Raw genomic sequence first — 17,881 nt, forward strand, 5'->3', positions numbered from 1 at the left:
AAGCTTTCTGCACTTCAGAGTGAGTGCCAGTTATCAGTTTTCAGCTCTGCCCTTTGGACTATCTACTGCACCAAGGGTTTTCACAAAGTGCCTAGCTCCTGCCATTGCTTTCTGCAGGACCATATGCATCCAGATGTACCCATACCTGGAAGTTCGCCTAATACAGGCTTCAGACCTGTCATAGATTCTCAAAGACCTGAAATTCACACAGGACCTCCTAACCTCCTTGAGGTTCTCTCTAAACCTAAAGAAGTCCATCACTATCTCATCCAAACAGATGGTTTTCCTCAGGGCACTCCTGGACACTTCCCTCCAGAAGGCCTTCCCCTCCCCAGACAAAGTCACCTTTTTGATCAACTATTTGCATAACAGCCAGAGAATTCCTCAGAGCTCTGGGGTACATGGCATGTCACTAGCCAAACTACACATGAGGAAGCTTCAGTGGTATTTAAATAATGTGTGGTGCCAGAGCGCTCAGTCCATAGACACCAAAATACACCTGATACCTTGCCTCAAGCAAGAGTTCACATGGTGGGTACAGGCTTGAACCCAGAATCAGGGCTTGCCTTTCAAAATCTCTTCTCAGGGCACACTGATGCCTCAGACATCGCATGGGGGGGGGGGGGATACCAAACATCTCCAAATCCATGGGTTATGGGATTCCCAGACCAAGAGGAGGAACGTAAATTGGAATGAAAACAGACAGTGATGATGAGCAGCTGCCTTGGTGTTGTATTTGCGATAATGATGCCACACTGCGTTGTCATGGTTGTGATGGAGACTTGTACTGTCAAGCAATGCTTCAGGTAAGTTCTCTTAGCCACATGATCACATTAGGTATATTAGTAAAAGACACTAGATCAGTGTTAGAGTAAATCATTCATTAGTCATAGAGGTCAGGTATTCTGAAGTCACCTTTGAAAAAGGCTTACTGGCCTTCAAAGAGAAATGGATACCAGGGGTTCTGGTAGTACAAACGGACAACACCACAGTCATGTGGTACATAGACAAGGAGGCACACACTCCTGCACCCTGTGCTGTCTAGCCATGCCGGTTTGGAAGACCGCACATTCCCTAATGCTTCATCTCCTAGCACAGTATCTGCCAGCGGGACAAAACACCCTTGCAGGTCACCTCAGGAGGAACTTGACAACTCCCACAAGTGGTACCTACACAGAGATATCTTTCTCAGCATAGCTAAAAAATGGGGAACCCCACAGGTGGACCTCTTTGCGAGCAAGGACAATGCTGAACTGGAGAAATACTGTACCAGGACAAGACAGGCATCAGCATGGAGAATGGATGCCTTCTCCTTCCCATGGACTCACCTCTTCATTTACCCCCCCCCCCATACATCTTCTGCCTCGAGTCATTCTAAAGATAAGAGAAGAGGGAACAAGGACCACACAGGTTTCCACTCCTCCTCCAGCTCACCAGTCAAAAACTTTGGCAGTTGCCACAGAGGTTAGACCTCCTCACACAAGACAAAGGGAGGATAGTGCACCCCAGTCTGCAGACCCTAAACCTTTCAGCTTGGAGTATACCACAGCACCTAACTGCTACACCAACTTAAGTTAACAGGTGTAAAACATTCTGAAGGAATCCAGAAGGCCTAGCAGTATGAAATCTTATTCAGCCAAATGGAAAAGATTCTGTGCTTGGTGCCAGAGGCACCACCTTGAGCTGAGCTCAGCTAACATTTCGGCCATCCTGGAGTATCTGGCCATTCTAGTTGATAAAGGCCTTTCCTACTCCTCCATAAAAATACATGCCTCAGCCATCTCTTCTCACATTCCTGTTCTTCCCCCAGTCTTCTCATATCCCCTCCTGAAACAGTTCCTTAGGGGTGTCATTCACATTAGGCCCCCCAGGAGGAAACCCACACCTCCATGGGACCTCAGCTAGGTGCTGGAAAAATTGACTTTTTTCTCCTTTTGAATCTGCAGCTAATGCCACTTTAAAATTCTTCATTTGGAAGACTGCTGTTCTTTTAGCCATTACTTCAGCTGGAAGGGTCTCAGAGTTACAGACCCTGATGGCGTTAGAGCCTTTCTGATCTTCCATAAAGACAGGGTATCCCTCAAGACTAATCCTTCCTTTATGCCTAAGATGGTAACCAATGCGTCTTTGAATCAAGCTGTCCATTTGCCTCCCTTCTTTCCCAGTCCTCAAAACAGGGGAGAAAGATTACTGCACTCCTTGAATGTGCACAGAATGTTATGCTTCTACCTAGACGGGACAAAATCCTTAAGGATATCAGATCATCTGTTCACAACCTTTGCCCATGGATCTGAAGGAAAAGCAGCTTTTAAACAGACCATTTCCAAGTGGATTTCACACTGCATTTTTTTCTGCTACAGCCATCATGGCAAAAAACCCTGACTTGTGTAGACTTCACTCTACCAAGGCCACATCTACTTCTGCCGCTTTCCTTAAGGGGGTCCCCACCAAAGACATTCTGGAAGCAGCCACTTGGTCTTCTGTGCATACGTTTACAAAGCACTACCACTTGCCAGCTTTCTAAAATCCAGACTAGTATTTGCCTCTGCAGTCCTACAGGAACCCTCTCCTCTACATGATCTCTGTCCACCCTCAGTTAAGCTTTGGGAACCTTCCCAACTGTCAGGACTGCAGTAGTGAAACATGAAGAACATAATACAGTTGTGTACACATCATAAATGTAGAGTGTATTCACTGGTGCAGTCTTCTTTCCCTCCCTCCTACCCCCTGGCCTTACCAGTTAGGCTTAGACCCTCCAAATGTGGTGACCTTGGTCACTTTCCCAGGCTACCCTGGGTTAGGTACCCCTTTTATTATTCACCCATGCTTAACTCTGGGCTCCTTCTACATGGTGCCAAGAAAATACTTTAGTGACACAGGCTGGCTCCCTTTATACCGGAATGTACTGACATCGGTTAAGACATCCGTCAGCCTGGGATGCTAAATAGGTTTCTCTGGTAGTCGGGCTGGCTGAGGGCTTTTACGGCTGGAAATCCCATCTGGTAGGACTGCAACAGTGAATACACTCGAACATCTACATTTATGGTAAGTGTACACAGCTGTACTTTGTCAGGATAAGAATACTGAGTACAATATAAAATTAGTGCTGTTACATAATTAAACAAAGCAGATGCATTACATTAAAAAAACAGCTTTCAAAGCCTCCTGGACACTGCAGCTTAATGGCAAACAGGAGGATAAATGTTTTTAAATTAATATTTCTTGAAATGCTTTGACTATATAACATAGGTTCAAAGGTAAGAACTAGGTTAGTTTCCCTTGTGGGCCATTTAAGCCTAGCCAATTTCCCTTTTGGTACATGAATTAAATGATCCCATTTGATGTTAGACTGGCCTTTCCCATCCAGTGGTCAATCATTACATATTACCTCTAGTGAGAATAAGTACGATCATACTGTAGATAACTTGAGATTACCCATGCAGTGAATAAAGCATTTAGGAGCTGCCTTTGTCCATTAGTACAGGGAGCGGTCCTGTGGTGAATTTTCTGTTTCCCATCCATAAATCCAAGTTGCGCTTGAATATGGACAGGGATGAGCTTTATTTTGCTTGGATGATGAGTCTGTTCCAGAGCAGTGGTGTTCTGTGCTTGATATACCTGTCCCTCCAAACCATCTGTTGATGTTGAAAAAGAGATGCAGATCCTTAAAGAGAGTATTTCTGTGTCATTTGTCTTTTTAAGTAGTACTACTTTGCTGTGGGGTTGTTGTATAAAAAAAATACTTGCTTAACAGAAATTTTTCTAAAAGCATCGAAAATCCCAACAAAGCGGTCACAAGCACGGCAGTAGCTCTATAAAACAAATTGTTTTATTTTGAAGTCAAGTTAGCGCTTTCATGCTTTCCTTGGCACTTCATCAGGCATACTTAAAAGCCAGTTTCAACTCCATTTAAAAATCATTCCAACAATTACATCATCAAAGAACTGACAAATGATAATGTCCCTTTAATTTGCATATTTAAAAATGTGTGTATTTTAAAAAATTAGGGGACTTACAGGCTGAAATTGATAGTTTAGACAAAAAACTGTTAGATGGATACTCTGAGATCATAGAAAAAGAACTAATGAATAAACAAAAAGAACTATTTGAATATCATCAATCTAATCTGTCCTTTTGGGAATTTAGATATAGCGAGATTCTCAGAATATATTCAAACTCCCTCCAAGGCGTTGGCGAGAATTATTTTGAACACGCCTAGATCCCCGAGAATTTCTTGTGTTCAATATGAAAACCAGGTCTATAGATCTGATGAACATATCCTTCACCTTTTTCACCAAATATACTCAGATATCTATTCTACTTCCAGCCTCACGGCCTCCAAAGAGGAGATGGAAAATTTTCTGTATATGATTGACTTTCCAAAGATTACTGACCTGCAGAAAGATCAACTCATAGCCCAGTTTAATATTAAAGAAATCATAGAGTCTATTGATAAATTGAAGACAGGGAAGGCCCCGGGCCCCGATGGCTTCCCATCTGAGTTTTATAAGTCACATAAAGTCACTCTGGCCCCTATCTTACTAGACCTGTTTAAATCCATTGCTGTCAATGGTATTAAAGATCCATACATTAATCTATCAAAAACTATTCTAATCCCTAAATCTACACTGGATGATACGAATCCTAATAACTACAGACCAATATCACTTATGAACGTGGATATTAAAATTCTATCCTCGATCTTGGCAACTAGATTGAAAAGTGTGCTGAATGATCTGATCTCCCCAGAGCAAACTGGATTTATGAGCAACAGGCACACATGGGATAACACCCTAACACTAGAATCAATGATACAATTATCCAAGCAGAGCCGAGACCCTATTTACGCCTTGATACTTGACGCAAATAAAGCCTTTGATAGGGTCAATTGGGACTTCCTGTTTCTAACTCTTTTAAAATTCGGACTCCCCTCTGAATTCATTGATTTAATCAAGACTCTATACAATAGCTCATACACACACCTTTATATAAATAGGAAATCCTCAAGACCGATTAAAATAGCCAATGGTACAAGACAAGGGTGCCCTCTGTCTCCCCTATTGTTCAACCTATATATAGAGGTACTACTTTTGTTTATTACACAGAAAGCCTACTATGCTATCCCGAAAATATGTAATATCAATATTAAATTTGCTGCCTTTGCTGATGACCTTAACTTATATTTCATGTATCCCTCTAACAATGCAGTAAAGTTAATAAACTCCATAGATACCTTTACAGCGATTTCTGACTATAAAATTAATGCCAATAAATCTCATATCTTCCTAATTAACCCTGGAGCTCACAAACCACATCTCTTTCCAATCTTGCCTTTCCGTACCTCTCACTCTTTCAACTACCTAGGAGTTACTTATGAAGATTCATATTCCTCTATTATGCAAGCTAACCTAGTGAAGGTTTGGAACTCTATCACACAAGATATGAAACGTTGGCAGTTATTGAAACTCTCTACACTTTCCAAAATCGCCATCGTCAAAATGAATATACTTCCAAAAATTCTTTATCAATATAATTCCTCCTTATCCCCAGTCACAATTACTTTTATCAAGAAAATCCAGAAAGAGATCGGAAAATTCATTTGGTACCCAAAATCAGTCAGGATGTCTTACTGCAAACTCACAGCTCCCAAGCAGAAAGGAGGTATGGCCTTACCAAATCTCATTTTATACTATAGAATTATTCGAGCCAATAGAATTCTTAGCATAGCCAACTATGCCACTGAACCCATGTCATGGTCCCCTATTTGGACTAAGATATGGCATAAATATGCTATTAATAAAAACATCAATCCCAAATCTTTGCCTTTCCTTACGAGAGTTTCAATTAAGACAATGAAAATCCATAAAGTTCTTAAGGACCTAATTGAGGACTTTCAGGAACTTTTCAACGTGGTAGGCTTATCTAATGCCTTATCATTATTGCAGCCTATTCATCTCAATCCTAATATTACAATGGGAGGCCAAATGCTGAACCTAAACAAATTTCCTATGATTAAAAACTGCACGATATGGGATATACACAAATTTCAACATCTCTCCCTAAATGAGCTTAGAGGAACTTTATCGCTGTCTAAAGCTTATACTATCATTCTGAGGCAATTAAGAGATCTTTTCTCATCCCTTCCTATAAATCAATACAAATTAGAACCTGAGATCAATGTAGTCATCCCACTGCTTTTAAACTTAAATGTCAAGAAACACATGCTCTCCATATCGTACAAAGCATTCTCCTCATACCTTTATGGAGATGAAGTTACCTTTGCTGAATATTGGAATAGACAAGGATCCAATTTATCTCTGCAACAGAAGAAAGAATCGATAACTCTTACGCTTAAATACTCCCCCTTCAAGAAATTTACCTATACCCAATTTATGATTATAAATAATCTATACCTTACCCCAACCCACCTAAATAAATTCAATGCCTCTATCTCCACCTCATGCCCTTGTTGTTCACACCCACATGCAGATATTATACATATACTTTGGTATTGCAAATATGCTCATAATCTATGGTGCTCCCTCAAGGTTAGGCTGGATAAAATGGGTTATCACAAGTCAACACTATCTTGGGAAATGGCTCTACTCCATATTACCAGGATTAGTATGCCACCCCTTAGATGTAAAAGCCTGATTATTATATGTCTTTTGATTAAATTCTATATTACCAAACATTGGATAGACCGCTCCAAATTATCTTGGGAGGGTTTCAGAAAGATGGCAGTTACGTACATAACTTCTCAAAAATTAATAATTGTCAACCCTCGTAAAAAATTGGAATTTAAGCACCTATGGAACCTTATTTTTTCACTACTAGATATGAGCTGACTGAGCCATATTAAAATAATAAGGATTTCTTGTAGAACAAGATTATATTCTTCCTTTCCCTTTCTAACTCATGGATAAGCAGCTTTATGATCCATATTTGAACATTTTGAATTTTATGGCACTATGTATATAGTTGTTTTTAGATCTGCTATCCTTTTGTAGATGTAGTATTGTGTTATCACATTGCTTATGTATACATATATTTTATCAACTTCTAGATATTTTGGTTTTGTCTGTTGTCCTATATTAAAATGCAATAAAGATTGTTTGGGAAAAAAAAATGTGTGTATTCAGTTTTAAAATTCAAAATCCCAATATACATGAAAAAATTATGCTAATATATTAAAATTACAATAAAAAATATATGTGTATACATTTTAATCTATCATATCCCTCCCATATGAGGGTTATTCACATGTCTAAAGTAATATATATCAAATTCTCAGCAATTGCCTATATTATGTATAAAGACATATATTACCACCTACGATCAGTAGGTGGGAGCAACGTTACAAATAATCAATGGTTGGCTGCATACACACAGTGGTTATAGGTATATATGCACTCAGAAAACTTATAACATAAGCTTACTCATACAGTATGTGTAGCTTAATAGCATATCATAATCATTGTTCAAAAAAGTTAAAATAAATCGGATTTTAATGTCTCTACCTTTGTACCTATAAAAAGTGAAAATATTATCAATATATATATATATATATATATATATATATATATATATATATATATAACTTATTCAATGGAACCACGTGTCATACTTGAAATAATAATCAGTGTCTAAGTGGCCTATCTACCAAAAACGGTTTTAAGTACTATTCTATCATTTAGGCCAAAAGCTCTATCCACTTGTAACCTGATTATCCGTTTTGTCTCGCAGTTTCTCGGTATAATTCTTAAAGTTGCCTATCCTAGTACCTTTATTAATTAACTCTATGGCTAAAAACTCAAATTTATGTGACAAACCATTACCTAGGACATATATAGCCAGGGCATTGCTCTTGTCCTCTCTGTTAATAGCATATAAGTGTTCCCTCACTGTCTCTCTAAGGATCCTATTGGTTTTTACTATGTAAGAATGCAGGGCACATAATGCACCTAGCTATATAGACCAAATATTTTGACTTACAGTCAGCATAGTGTTTAAAATTAAAAACCCTATGGTGTAGTAGAGTGTGTAAAACTATCATTGGCCATATATGCACAAAAATTGCAGTTCCAACATCCAAAGGTCCCTATTCTCACAGATTTCACACTTTATTAACATCCTTCTCATAACATAGTAATCTCTTTAGGGATTTATTATTCTTGTAAGCATAGCTTAGCTTGTCACCTATTAAGTTCACAATCTTTTCATCTGTTTTCAAAATTCCCCAATTTCTTTTGATAATATCACGAACTACTTTGTTGTCAGATGAAAAAGGTATCACCATTCTACATTTATTATAATTTCCTCTTGGAACCTTGGTGTTGTCTGTACCTTGCACCCTCCTATCTCTAAAAAATGGTCTCTCTCTAGACCGCCTATCTATAAAATTCTCTTCTCGAAGCTCCATATATTCTTCCTTCTTATACCCCCTTTCCTTTAACTCGTCTTCCACTCCTCTAAGGGCTGTTTTACAATTCATATCTATACTCGTGCCTAGGGATCCTCAGACCCTGTCCATGCGCCAAATTTCTGTAGATATAGGATGGGTGCATACTGCTATGGAGACATTGATTATTATTTCAAGTATGTCATGTGGCTCTATTGAATACGTTTTATATATACATTTTTAATATTTGCAATTTTTATATGTACAGACATTAAAATCATGTTTATTTTAACTTTTTTGAACAGTGATTATGATATGCTGCTAGGCTACAAGTACTTTATGAGTAAGCTGATGTTCTAAGTATTCTGAGTGTGTATATATATATATATATATATATATATATATATATATATACTTATAACTATTGTGTGTATGCAGCCAACCATTAATTATTTGTAATGTTGCTGCCACCTACTGACTGTTGGTGGTAATACATGTCTTTATACATAATATAGGCAATTGCTGAGAATTTTATATATATATATATATATATATATATAACACACACACACACGCACACTTTAGACACGTGAATAACCTTATGGGAAGGCTGTGATAGATTAAGATGTATAGACATATATTTTTTATTGCAATTTTAATATATTAGCATACGATTTTCATGTATATTAGGATTGTGAATTTTAAAACTGAATACACACATTTTTAAATAAGTAAATTAAAGGGACATTATTTGTCAGTTCTTTGATGATGTAATTGTTGGAATGATTTTTAAATGGAGTTGAAATTGGCTTTTAAGTATATGTGATGAAGTGCCAAGGAAGGCACAAAAGTGCTAACTTGACTTCAGAATAAAACAATTAGAGCTACTGCCTTGTTTGCGACCTCTTTGTTGGGATTTTTGATATTAGTACATTTTTATGTACTTTTACAGAGGCGCTTAATTCTCCGACTGTTCAGCTGTGTTTTTTGAACTTTCTAAAAGCATGCATATCATCAAAATACTCTCCATCCAAGTAAAATAAAGCTCATTACTGTCCATAGCCAAGTCCAGTAAATCCATCAGTATTGGGTGGAGGATGTCTAGTATGACAAATACAGGTAACCTCTTAGCAGTCTGTAGTATAACTGAATATAATGACAAGGCTTTATGTAGGTCCATGTAGGACATAATGTTTAGGCCTTGCATCCTTGTAAGGTATCTGTGTAGGAGTTCCATTTGCTGCATGTATCTGGACAGATAGTTGCCAAGGTGGGTATTATACTCAATGATTGGCCCAGTGAGGGCTTATTAAAGAGGACATCCCCAGATCTAGGCTGTCTGCTTTGGGTGTCAGCAAGTAGATCATATTTGGTCTTCTAAACTTCAGCTAACTGCAGGCAAGTTACCAAGTTCTCGTCTCCCAAGGAAACCTCTCTGTGTTGCTTCTTCTCTCTTGATGTTGACTGTCACTGTTAACTGTTACTTTTGCCCCTTGCATATTTTCCTTAGTCACCTCAAACAAGCTGCTCCGCCATCCAGTAATGATAGAGGAAGAGAAAACATACAATAGTGGTAGATTTCTGGTAATGAGTTGCTGGCAGGGAAGGAGGTTTATGTTATCATGTATTTATATTCCACCTAAAACTACTGTTAAGGAGCTTAAAAGAATTATGAGAAAGGTAATTAGCTTCCATTAGGGAATACTATTCATAGGTGGGGAGTTGAACTTGATATGCTAAAGTGAAGATGTATTAGGGTGACCTCAGAGAGAAAATAAAACAAAGGAGGGTCGATTTCTGAAGAAATGTATAAGAATATTTGGGAAGGAGGATGTGAAATTACTAGTGGGAATCCAGATAGAATTTACATATTCCCTAGATACAATAACTAGGTTAGACTAAACAGAAATCATATTTCACAGGAGTGTGGGTTATATAATTGAAAGCTTTGAAACCCTTCCAGTGGCTGTTTCAGATCATGTGAGGAATTTAATGAATTGGTTGTGGAAAACTTAAGGAAGATGCAAATATCTTTAGAGGGAGTAGCTGAGGAATGGAATAAAATGAAAATGGAATTTAAAAATATGGTAGAAATGAGAGTGAGAGAATGAGGTATGGGAAAGAAATAAGAATTATTTAAAGAGCTTATCAAAGGTTAAACTATTGCACATGAAGAGGAATTGTACAGAGCAAGAGGAGGAGCAATAATTCAGTGCTAAAGGAAAAATAAGGGTACATTTGGATAATATTCTTGCATTGCTGTTTAGTAAATATTTTTCTAACAACTCCAGAGCACAGTACTACTACTTAAAAAGATTGTTCTTTAGCACTGTTCAGACCTTAGTAATGCGTGCCAACCCTAACCATAATGTGTACCTTACCTTAAAAAAGTCCTGTCTGTTACTGCAGTACCACTACACAAGACAGCTTGGACAGTCACCACACACACACACAAAATCTATCCCCTTAATCTAACCCTAAAGTACTTGTACTCGTTCACCCACTAAATCTATCCCCTTACCTAACCCTTACCCTAAAATACACACTCACTCCCTTTGTCACCCAACCGGAAGTCACCCAAAACAGCATTTACACAAACTTCCCTTCACTGAAAACATACAGCAATCCACTTGTGTCACACAAACGAGTGTTGACTAAGTGAGCTGCAACCATACATATATAAAGGTGTATTGTGAAATTTTTGTAGTACAAATTTGTTTATGCTGGGCTGTTAAATTAATTGCAGCCATTCATATTTCTCCTTGAAATTTATACTGCTTTCATTGAAGAAAGTAATTGCTGGTCAGAACTATAGAGGAAATTCAAAGTTGGTACTTATTTCCTCCCTTAATGTATAGTATTTTAGAGAATTTACTTTATTCTATTTTGCTCCAGGTAACTTCAGGAGTCCCTCCTGTGGCAAAAACCAAGGACCCCACTGCTCCCTGCCCATCTGGGAGAGCAATGAAAGCAGACAGTGATGATGAGGAGCTGCCTTGGTGTTGTATTTGCAATAATGATGCCACACTACGTTGTCATGGTTGTGATGGAGACTTGTACTGTCAGCGATGCTTCAGGTAAGTTCTGTTAGCCACATGATCACATTAGGTGTATTAGTAAAAGACAATACATCAGTGCTAGAGTAAATCATTCATTAGTCATGAGGTCAGGTATTCTGAAGTCACCTTTGAAAAATGTACTCTGAAAGTAACACAAAATGTGGAAACCTTACAGTGCAGTAAACAGGTGACAGATTATTGCTGAGGTGCAAGATTTTTTTTTTGTTTTTCTACAGCCAATCATTGGACCTGGACTTCACATTACGTTTTGCTTTGTATGTAAACAAGCCTCATTTATTCACTTAGAGCTGTTTTGATATTTTCTTGTGTGTACGTTTGTGGAAAAGGCAATATGGGTATAAGCAGGTCTTTATGGGCGAAAAATAAATGGAGTAAGGTCAAAAATCTTAAATTATAGAAATGTTTATTTATGTTCTACCGAGCCTCTTTGCCACTGTTTCAGGAGTAACTATTGGAAAAGGTGGAACAAACGCCCCCAAATCATAGCATTAAGGTCAGCAGGTGATGGTCTTCACTCGGTGAATTAAGATGCTTCTTTACATTGGTCTTTTTCCAGCAAAATTACAAGTATTTAACTGAAATAATTTACCTTTTTTGTGTAATTCTCAATATTTTCTTGTAAATGTTATAAGGAACAGTAAGAAAATTATAGTGAAATACATAGTACTTCTAAATATTAAAAATCATTGACATGTAGGCTTGTAACTATGAAAACTGCTCTAGGGCAAATGCTTTCATTCTGGTACTACAGATGATGATTTTGAGAGCCCATAGACCACATGCAGATTTCATTCCTGAATGTAGCAGTATTTCCATTTTCCATGTGCAGACCTTCCTTTGAGTATTTAAGTTTTTGATTGCCATTTTAGTATTCATAGTTGTCTCTTTTGCACTTCTCATGATACAGAAATGTATGATGTTATGTGATCCTATCTCGCCTACATTCAATACTGATGGGCTCGGAGCCAATCCCTTGGCTCCGACTCAGCACGCTATGCTATAGAGCGAGGCCTCTTATTGGCTGAGCTATTTCTTATCCCAGGATGCACCACCACTAATCCCCCAGATCTCGTTTGCCGCTTACAAGCTAGGACGTGGTCTCAAACTTGGCTGGGCTAAGTACTGTTTAATTCAGGCTTTTCCTGTCTGGAATTTGCTTATTTTGAACCCAAAGGCTGTTTTAACAGCTATTGTTGTGGTACGAGTGTGTTTAAGTAAATCTGTTGAGGAATTTGTGTGTTTTTGTTAAGGGAAGGTTTCCCGTTTAAGTTAGAGGGGCCTTCCCCTATTTTCTATTACTAGCGTTTTATTTGTGTGTCAAGTACCTGCTTAAGTTAGAGGGTCTTGACCCTCCTTTTTCTGTCTTTTGTGCATACTAGTACTGAATTGTTTGGTTAAAAAAAAAAAAAATAAACTTTATATTTTAAACTTAAACTTGCTAGTTTTTTGTCTGTATTATTATTAATCTAAGAGGTTTGTTAGCATGTCTAAAGAGCATAGACCCTCTGGGTTTAAAAAGTGCGCGAGGTGTGGTTATAAAATGTCCATAACGGACGACCACTCCTCGTGCGTTTATTGTTTAGGTGCCAAGCACCTACAAGAGTCATGTAGCGTGTGTCACGCCTTTTCATCAAGAGTCCTCCAGGAGAGGAAGAACAAATTAATTCTAAAAGGGTTGATTAAGCCATCCTTCGAGGAGGCTTTATCTTCCTCTTCCTCTCCTTCAAAAAAGAAAAAAGCGTCGGCTCCGACCAGTCTGTCGGAACTGACTGCCAAAGAACCTAGGCAGGCTTCTCCTTCGGCTCCACGGACTTCGGAGCCGAGGGCGGAACGGTCTGCCTCGATGCCTCCAGTCTCGACCCCTCTGGTTTCGGAGCCGTGGACTGGGGCATCGAGAGGCGGGTCACCTTCATCGGCTCCACTGATATTGGAGCCGATGAGGGTTGCCGGCTCAGACTCTTCCCCTTCGGCGCCGAAGTCCTCATCGGCACCGAGGGAAATTGTTTTGAGATCTCCCTCGGAACCGATAGTAATAGAATCCATTCGGAGCCGGTCCACTAGTCCAATGGAGCCGATGGAGAAATCGGTTCGGACCCGATCGGTGTCATCTAGATCCTCCAAGATGTCTGATTCGGACATCGACAGGGTGCTCCTAAGACTCTTCCAGTCTCCGGTGTTTCAAAAGTTAGTTTCGGCTCCAGCCCATTCGGCTTCGGAGCCGATGGTCCACCCTGCTACTATGGTTCCTCCTCCAACAGCCTCGGCACCGTTGGAGCCGGTGCTGGTGGAACCGATGGAGGTTTTAGGGTCGGGCCCGACCCTTACTCCAACTCCGGCTCTTGAGTCGGAGTTCGCACGTGGACTTCTTCTGTCGGCCCCGGGGGGGACGCTTCGGGACTGATGTTTTCGGTCCCAAGCCTTCCTCTTGGTGCGTCAGCTGCGGGAGTGCCGTCTACCGTCGTGGCCACGGAGGTGGGACCCTCCCAGGATTCTGGTGGTCCCGCCTTCAGGGCTATGAGGAGTGCGTTAGCCAAATCATCTTTGGCTACCTCCACGGTCTCCCCAGCTCCTTCCCTGCATACCGAGACTGGGTCTTTGGCAGTCCCCCTGTCCTTAGACAGCGGAGCCCCGGGGCCTGAGGTTACCCCCACTGGGGTTCCCCCCCTCCTGGAGGTCCTTCTGAAGCTTCTTCGGAGGAACCCCCCAGGAAAAGATCGTGCAAGAGGAAGCACGTTGACTCCCTGATGAGTCTCTTACATCAGACACTGATCTCGATGATGCAGAGGGGTCCCCTAAGTCGTCCTTAGATGATGTCTCCTTTGCAGACATCCTGGAAGCCCTTAAACAACGAGGCGGCTGGCAATCCAAACCCCCTTCTGCTGATGAGTCGGTGTTCCTTAAGGCCTTCGGGGCTCAGCCCTCCGCCTCCTGGGTGTCTCCGCCCTTCGACGAGCTCTTGGACTTGATCTGTCGAAGGGCGTGGGAACACCCAGACTCTGTGGAACCGGTGCCTGCTCGTCCTAGTAAGTTCCTGTCAGCACCCCCGGAAAAAGAGTTCCTGACTAAAGGTGTGGCTGTAGATGCTTTGGTGGTGGCATCTGCTACCCAGCAAGATGTAGCAGAGGCTTCTACGTCCGTCCATCCTCCTAATAAGGAGTCTAGGAGCATGGATCGGTATGGTAAGCGCACCCTAAGTTCAGCGGCCTTTACATTAAAGTCCTTGAACTATCTCACGCACTTTACCAGATTTCAGAGGGATCTGATTAAAGAACTTTCCGATACCCTCTTGGGTAACCTGCCTGAGGAGCTGGCCCAGACGGTTGGCTCTCAGCTGGCTACACTGTCGTCCATTTCAGACTCGTCCATGAGGCTCATTTCTTATGCGGCCGAAGGGGCGAGTAGAGCGGCGGGTACAGGCATTGCTCTACGGAGACAAGCCTGGTTCCGCCTGTGTCATTTTGCGGAGGCCTTTAAGTCTTTCTTTGCCGACGCCCCCTTTGATGGGTCCTCCTTGTTTGGACCCAAGGTAAAGGACACACTGACCCGCTGCGAGCAAGAAGGTAAGACTTTGACTGCCGGGGCACGATTTTCCACTCCCTTCGGCCTTACCCCAAGGCTAAAAGAGGAGGGAAAATGTGGTTCCGTAGATCTCAGAAGTCTTACCCTCACAGCAGGATGATCCCCTTCCAGAGCCAGGGAGGGGAAATTCTTCTAGAAGACGCCGTCCCAGAGGCGGCAGAGGCCCTCGCAACACTGGAGACCGCGAGTCCTTTCGTGGCTCTTCAGCCTTTCACAGTCCCTGAGGGATTGCCCGACTGTGCAGCTCCGAGCCAGTCGGGGGTCGTTTCAAGCACCTAAAAGCCTGGGAAGGTATCACTCAGGACCGATGGGTGCTTCAATTATCGCCGGAGGTTACACCATCCCTTTCTCTCACTCTCCACCTCAGTCCAAAAAAATCCCGGACCCGCCACCCAGTCAACGGGAAACTGCAGCCTCAGAAGTTTCAAAGCGGCTGCAAAAAGGAGTCATCCAACCGGTCCCCGCAGACCAGATCGGATTAGGGACTTACTCAAGATTCTTTTGGTGCCAAAAGACCGGGACTTGAGACCCATTTTGGATCTCAGCATTCTAAACCGTTCAGTCAATAAGTCCAAGTTCCGAATGGTCACCCTACAAACCATTCTCCCATTGCTGGAGAAAGGTGTTTGGATATGCTCCATAGATCTCAAGGACGCTTATTACCATATCATGGTACATCAAGCGTCCAGGAGACATCTGCGCTTCAGCCTAGGAGGCAGTCATTTTCAGTTCCGCGTGCTGCCCATTGGTCTCACCACAGCCCCCAGGGTGTTCACCAAATGTTTGGTGGTCGTGACTGCTCACCTGAGAAGTCTAGGATTCCAGGTGTTTCCGTATCTAGACGACTGGCTCCTAACTGCCACCTCCAAGCATCTACTATTGCGGAGCCTACAAGCCACTATATCGCTGGGCAATTCCCTTGGAATCACCTTCAATTGGCCAAAGTCTGTGTTGCTGCCATCTCAACGCATAAGATTCATAGGGGTAGAGATAGACTCAAACTGAATGCAGGTCTATCTACCTACAGACAGAATACAAACCATACAGGCTCAAGTTCGAGCCTTACTTCCCAGATCCAAAGCCCCAGCCAGAATGGTCCTGCAGCTATTGGGATCCATGTCCGCCACGGTTCTTCTAGTTCCCCTGGCAAGGTTGCACATGAGAATTCTCCAGTGGCTTCTTTCAGCTCAGTGGTCCTTTCAGGAACTCCCTCTCAGTCATCTCATATGGATCACGGAAACCTGCAAACGGGACCTTCGCTGGTGGCTAGTGCCCTCCAATTTGGATCAGGGACGACCCTTTGTTCCACCTCCTCCTGCGGCCACTTTGACCACGGACGCCTCCCAGATGGGGTGGGGGGCCATTCCCTGGGCAGGTCAGTCCAAGGCAAATGGCACCCGGAAGAGACCCTACTTCATATCAACATCCTAGAAATGAGGGCGGTGCTTCTGTCCCTTCAAGCCCTTCATGATTACCTCCCTCAGGGCGTAATTGCCATTCACTCAGACAACATGTCAGTTGTCTGGTACCTGAACAAACAGGGAGGGACCAGATCCTATCCTCTTTGCAGAGAGGCCATGAGAGTTTGGGAATGGGCAGTGTCGACCAAACGCTTTCTAGTGGCTACTCATATCCCGGGCAAGTCCAATGTGATAGCCGACAGACTGAGCAGAACCATCCTCTCTCCTCACGAATGGTCTCTGAACATTACAGTTGCAAATCAGATTTTCAGCAAATGGGGAGTTCTGTGTTGCGACCTCTTCGCGACTCCACTGAATGCGAAGTGCAAAAAGTTCTTCTCCCTCACCCCGGCTCCGGGGAAGAGCCCCATGGACGCACTAGCCCGTCCTTGGCCCACCGGCTTGCTTTATGCCTTCCCCCCAGTTCCTCTCCTTCCCAGGGTGATCCAAAAGGCATCTCTCTTGGGGAGCAAAATGATCTTAGTTGCTCCTTACTGGCCTCGTCAAGTATGGTTCCCCTATCTTCGCAAATATGCTCTGGAAGGTCCATGGTTCCTGGATCAGATCCCAGACCTTTTGGTTCATCAGTCGGGACTATTCCACCAGTCCCTACACACCTTAAAATTGATGGCTTGGCTCCTCCTCTTCCGACTATAGTCAGGAGTCATACATTGGATCCAGAAGTTGTACACATCTTATCTTCGGCCCACAAGTCTGCTACAAAGAAGTTGTATTCTAGCAAATGGAAAAGATTTGCTATTTGGGCTCAACTCCGGGGCCTGGATCCCATCACTATTCCTGTATCAGAAGTACTGAAATTTCTAACTTCTCTTTTCAATCAAGGCTCTTCAGTCTCTACCATCAAGGTTCAATTGGCAGCTATTTCCAATTTTCATGAATCTATAAACCCACCTTTAATGAGCAACAGATTGTGTAAGACCTTCTTGAAAGGTGCTGCACTTTTAAGACCTCCGATTTCTCATCCTGCTCCTCCATGGCATCTCGATGTGGTGTTACGCGCCTTAACTTCCTTCCCCTTCGAACCGGCAGCGACATGTGATTTAAAATTTCTATTGTGGAAGACTGCCTTTCTGGTGGCGATTACTTCTGCCAGAAGTGTTTCAGAGCTTCAAGCTTTGTCTGTAAAACCTCCGTACTTGGTTTTTCACAAAGACAGAGTATCTCTCAGGCCAAATCCTTCCTTTGTCCCTAAAGTTTGTTCCAGTTTCTGCCTACAACAATCATTAGAACTTCCAGTCTTCTTTCCGAAGTATTCTAACAAAGCGGAATTCATATTCCACACATTAGATGTCCACAGGCAGTTGCGTTTTTATTTAGATAGGACCAAACAAAGAAGGAAA

At 41.8% G+C, this 17,881-nt stretch overlaps 1 protein-coding gene across 3 annotated transcripts in view; it reads left to right on the top strand.

Moving 5' to 3' along the window:
- Nucleotides 1–17,881, top strand: part of ZFYVE19 (zinc finger FYVE-type containing 19) — a 641,592-nt gene that overhangs the window by 562,851 nt on the left and 60,860 nt on the right. For all 3 annotated transcript variants that reach the window (XM_044074191.1, XM_044074190.1, XM_044074192.1), the window contains exon 11: nucleotides 11,297–11,478. In XM_044074191.1, coding sequence (XP_043930126.1) covers nucleotides 11,297–11,478 — 182 coding nt within the window. The remainder of the gene's footprint in view (nucleotides 1–11,296; nucleotides 11,479–17,881) is intronic.

Source organism: Protopterus annectens, chromosome 6.part0, assembly GCF_019279795.1.
Source record: "Protopterus annectens isolate FY-2018-M chromosome 6.part0, PAN1.0, whole genome shotgun sequence".
Lineage (NCBI taxonomy): Eukaryota > Metazoa > Chordata > Ceratodontiformes > Protopteridae > Protopterus > Protopterus annectens.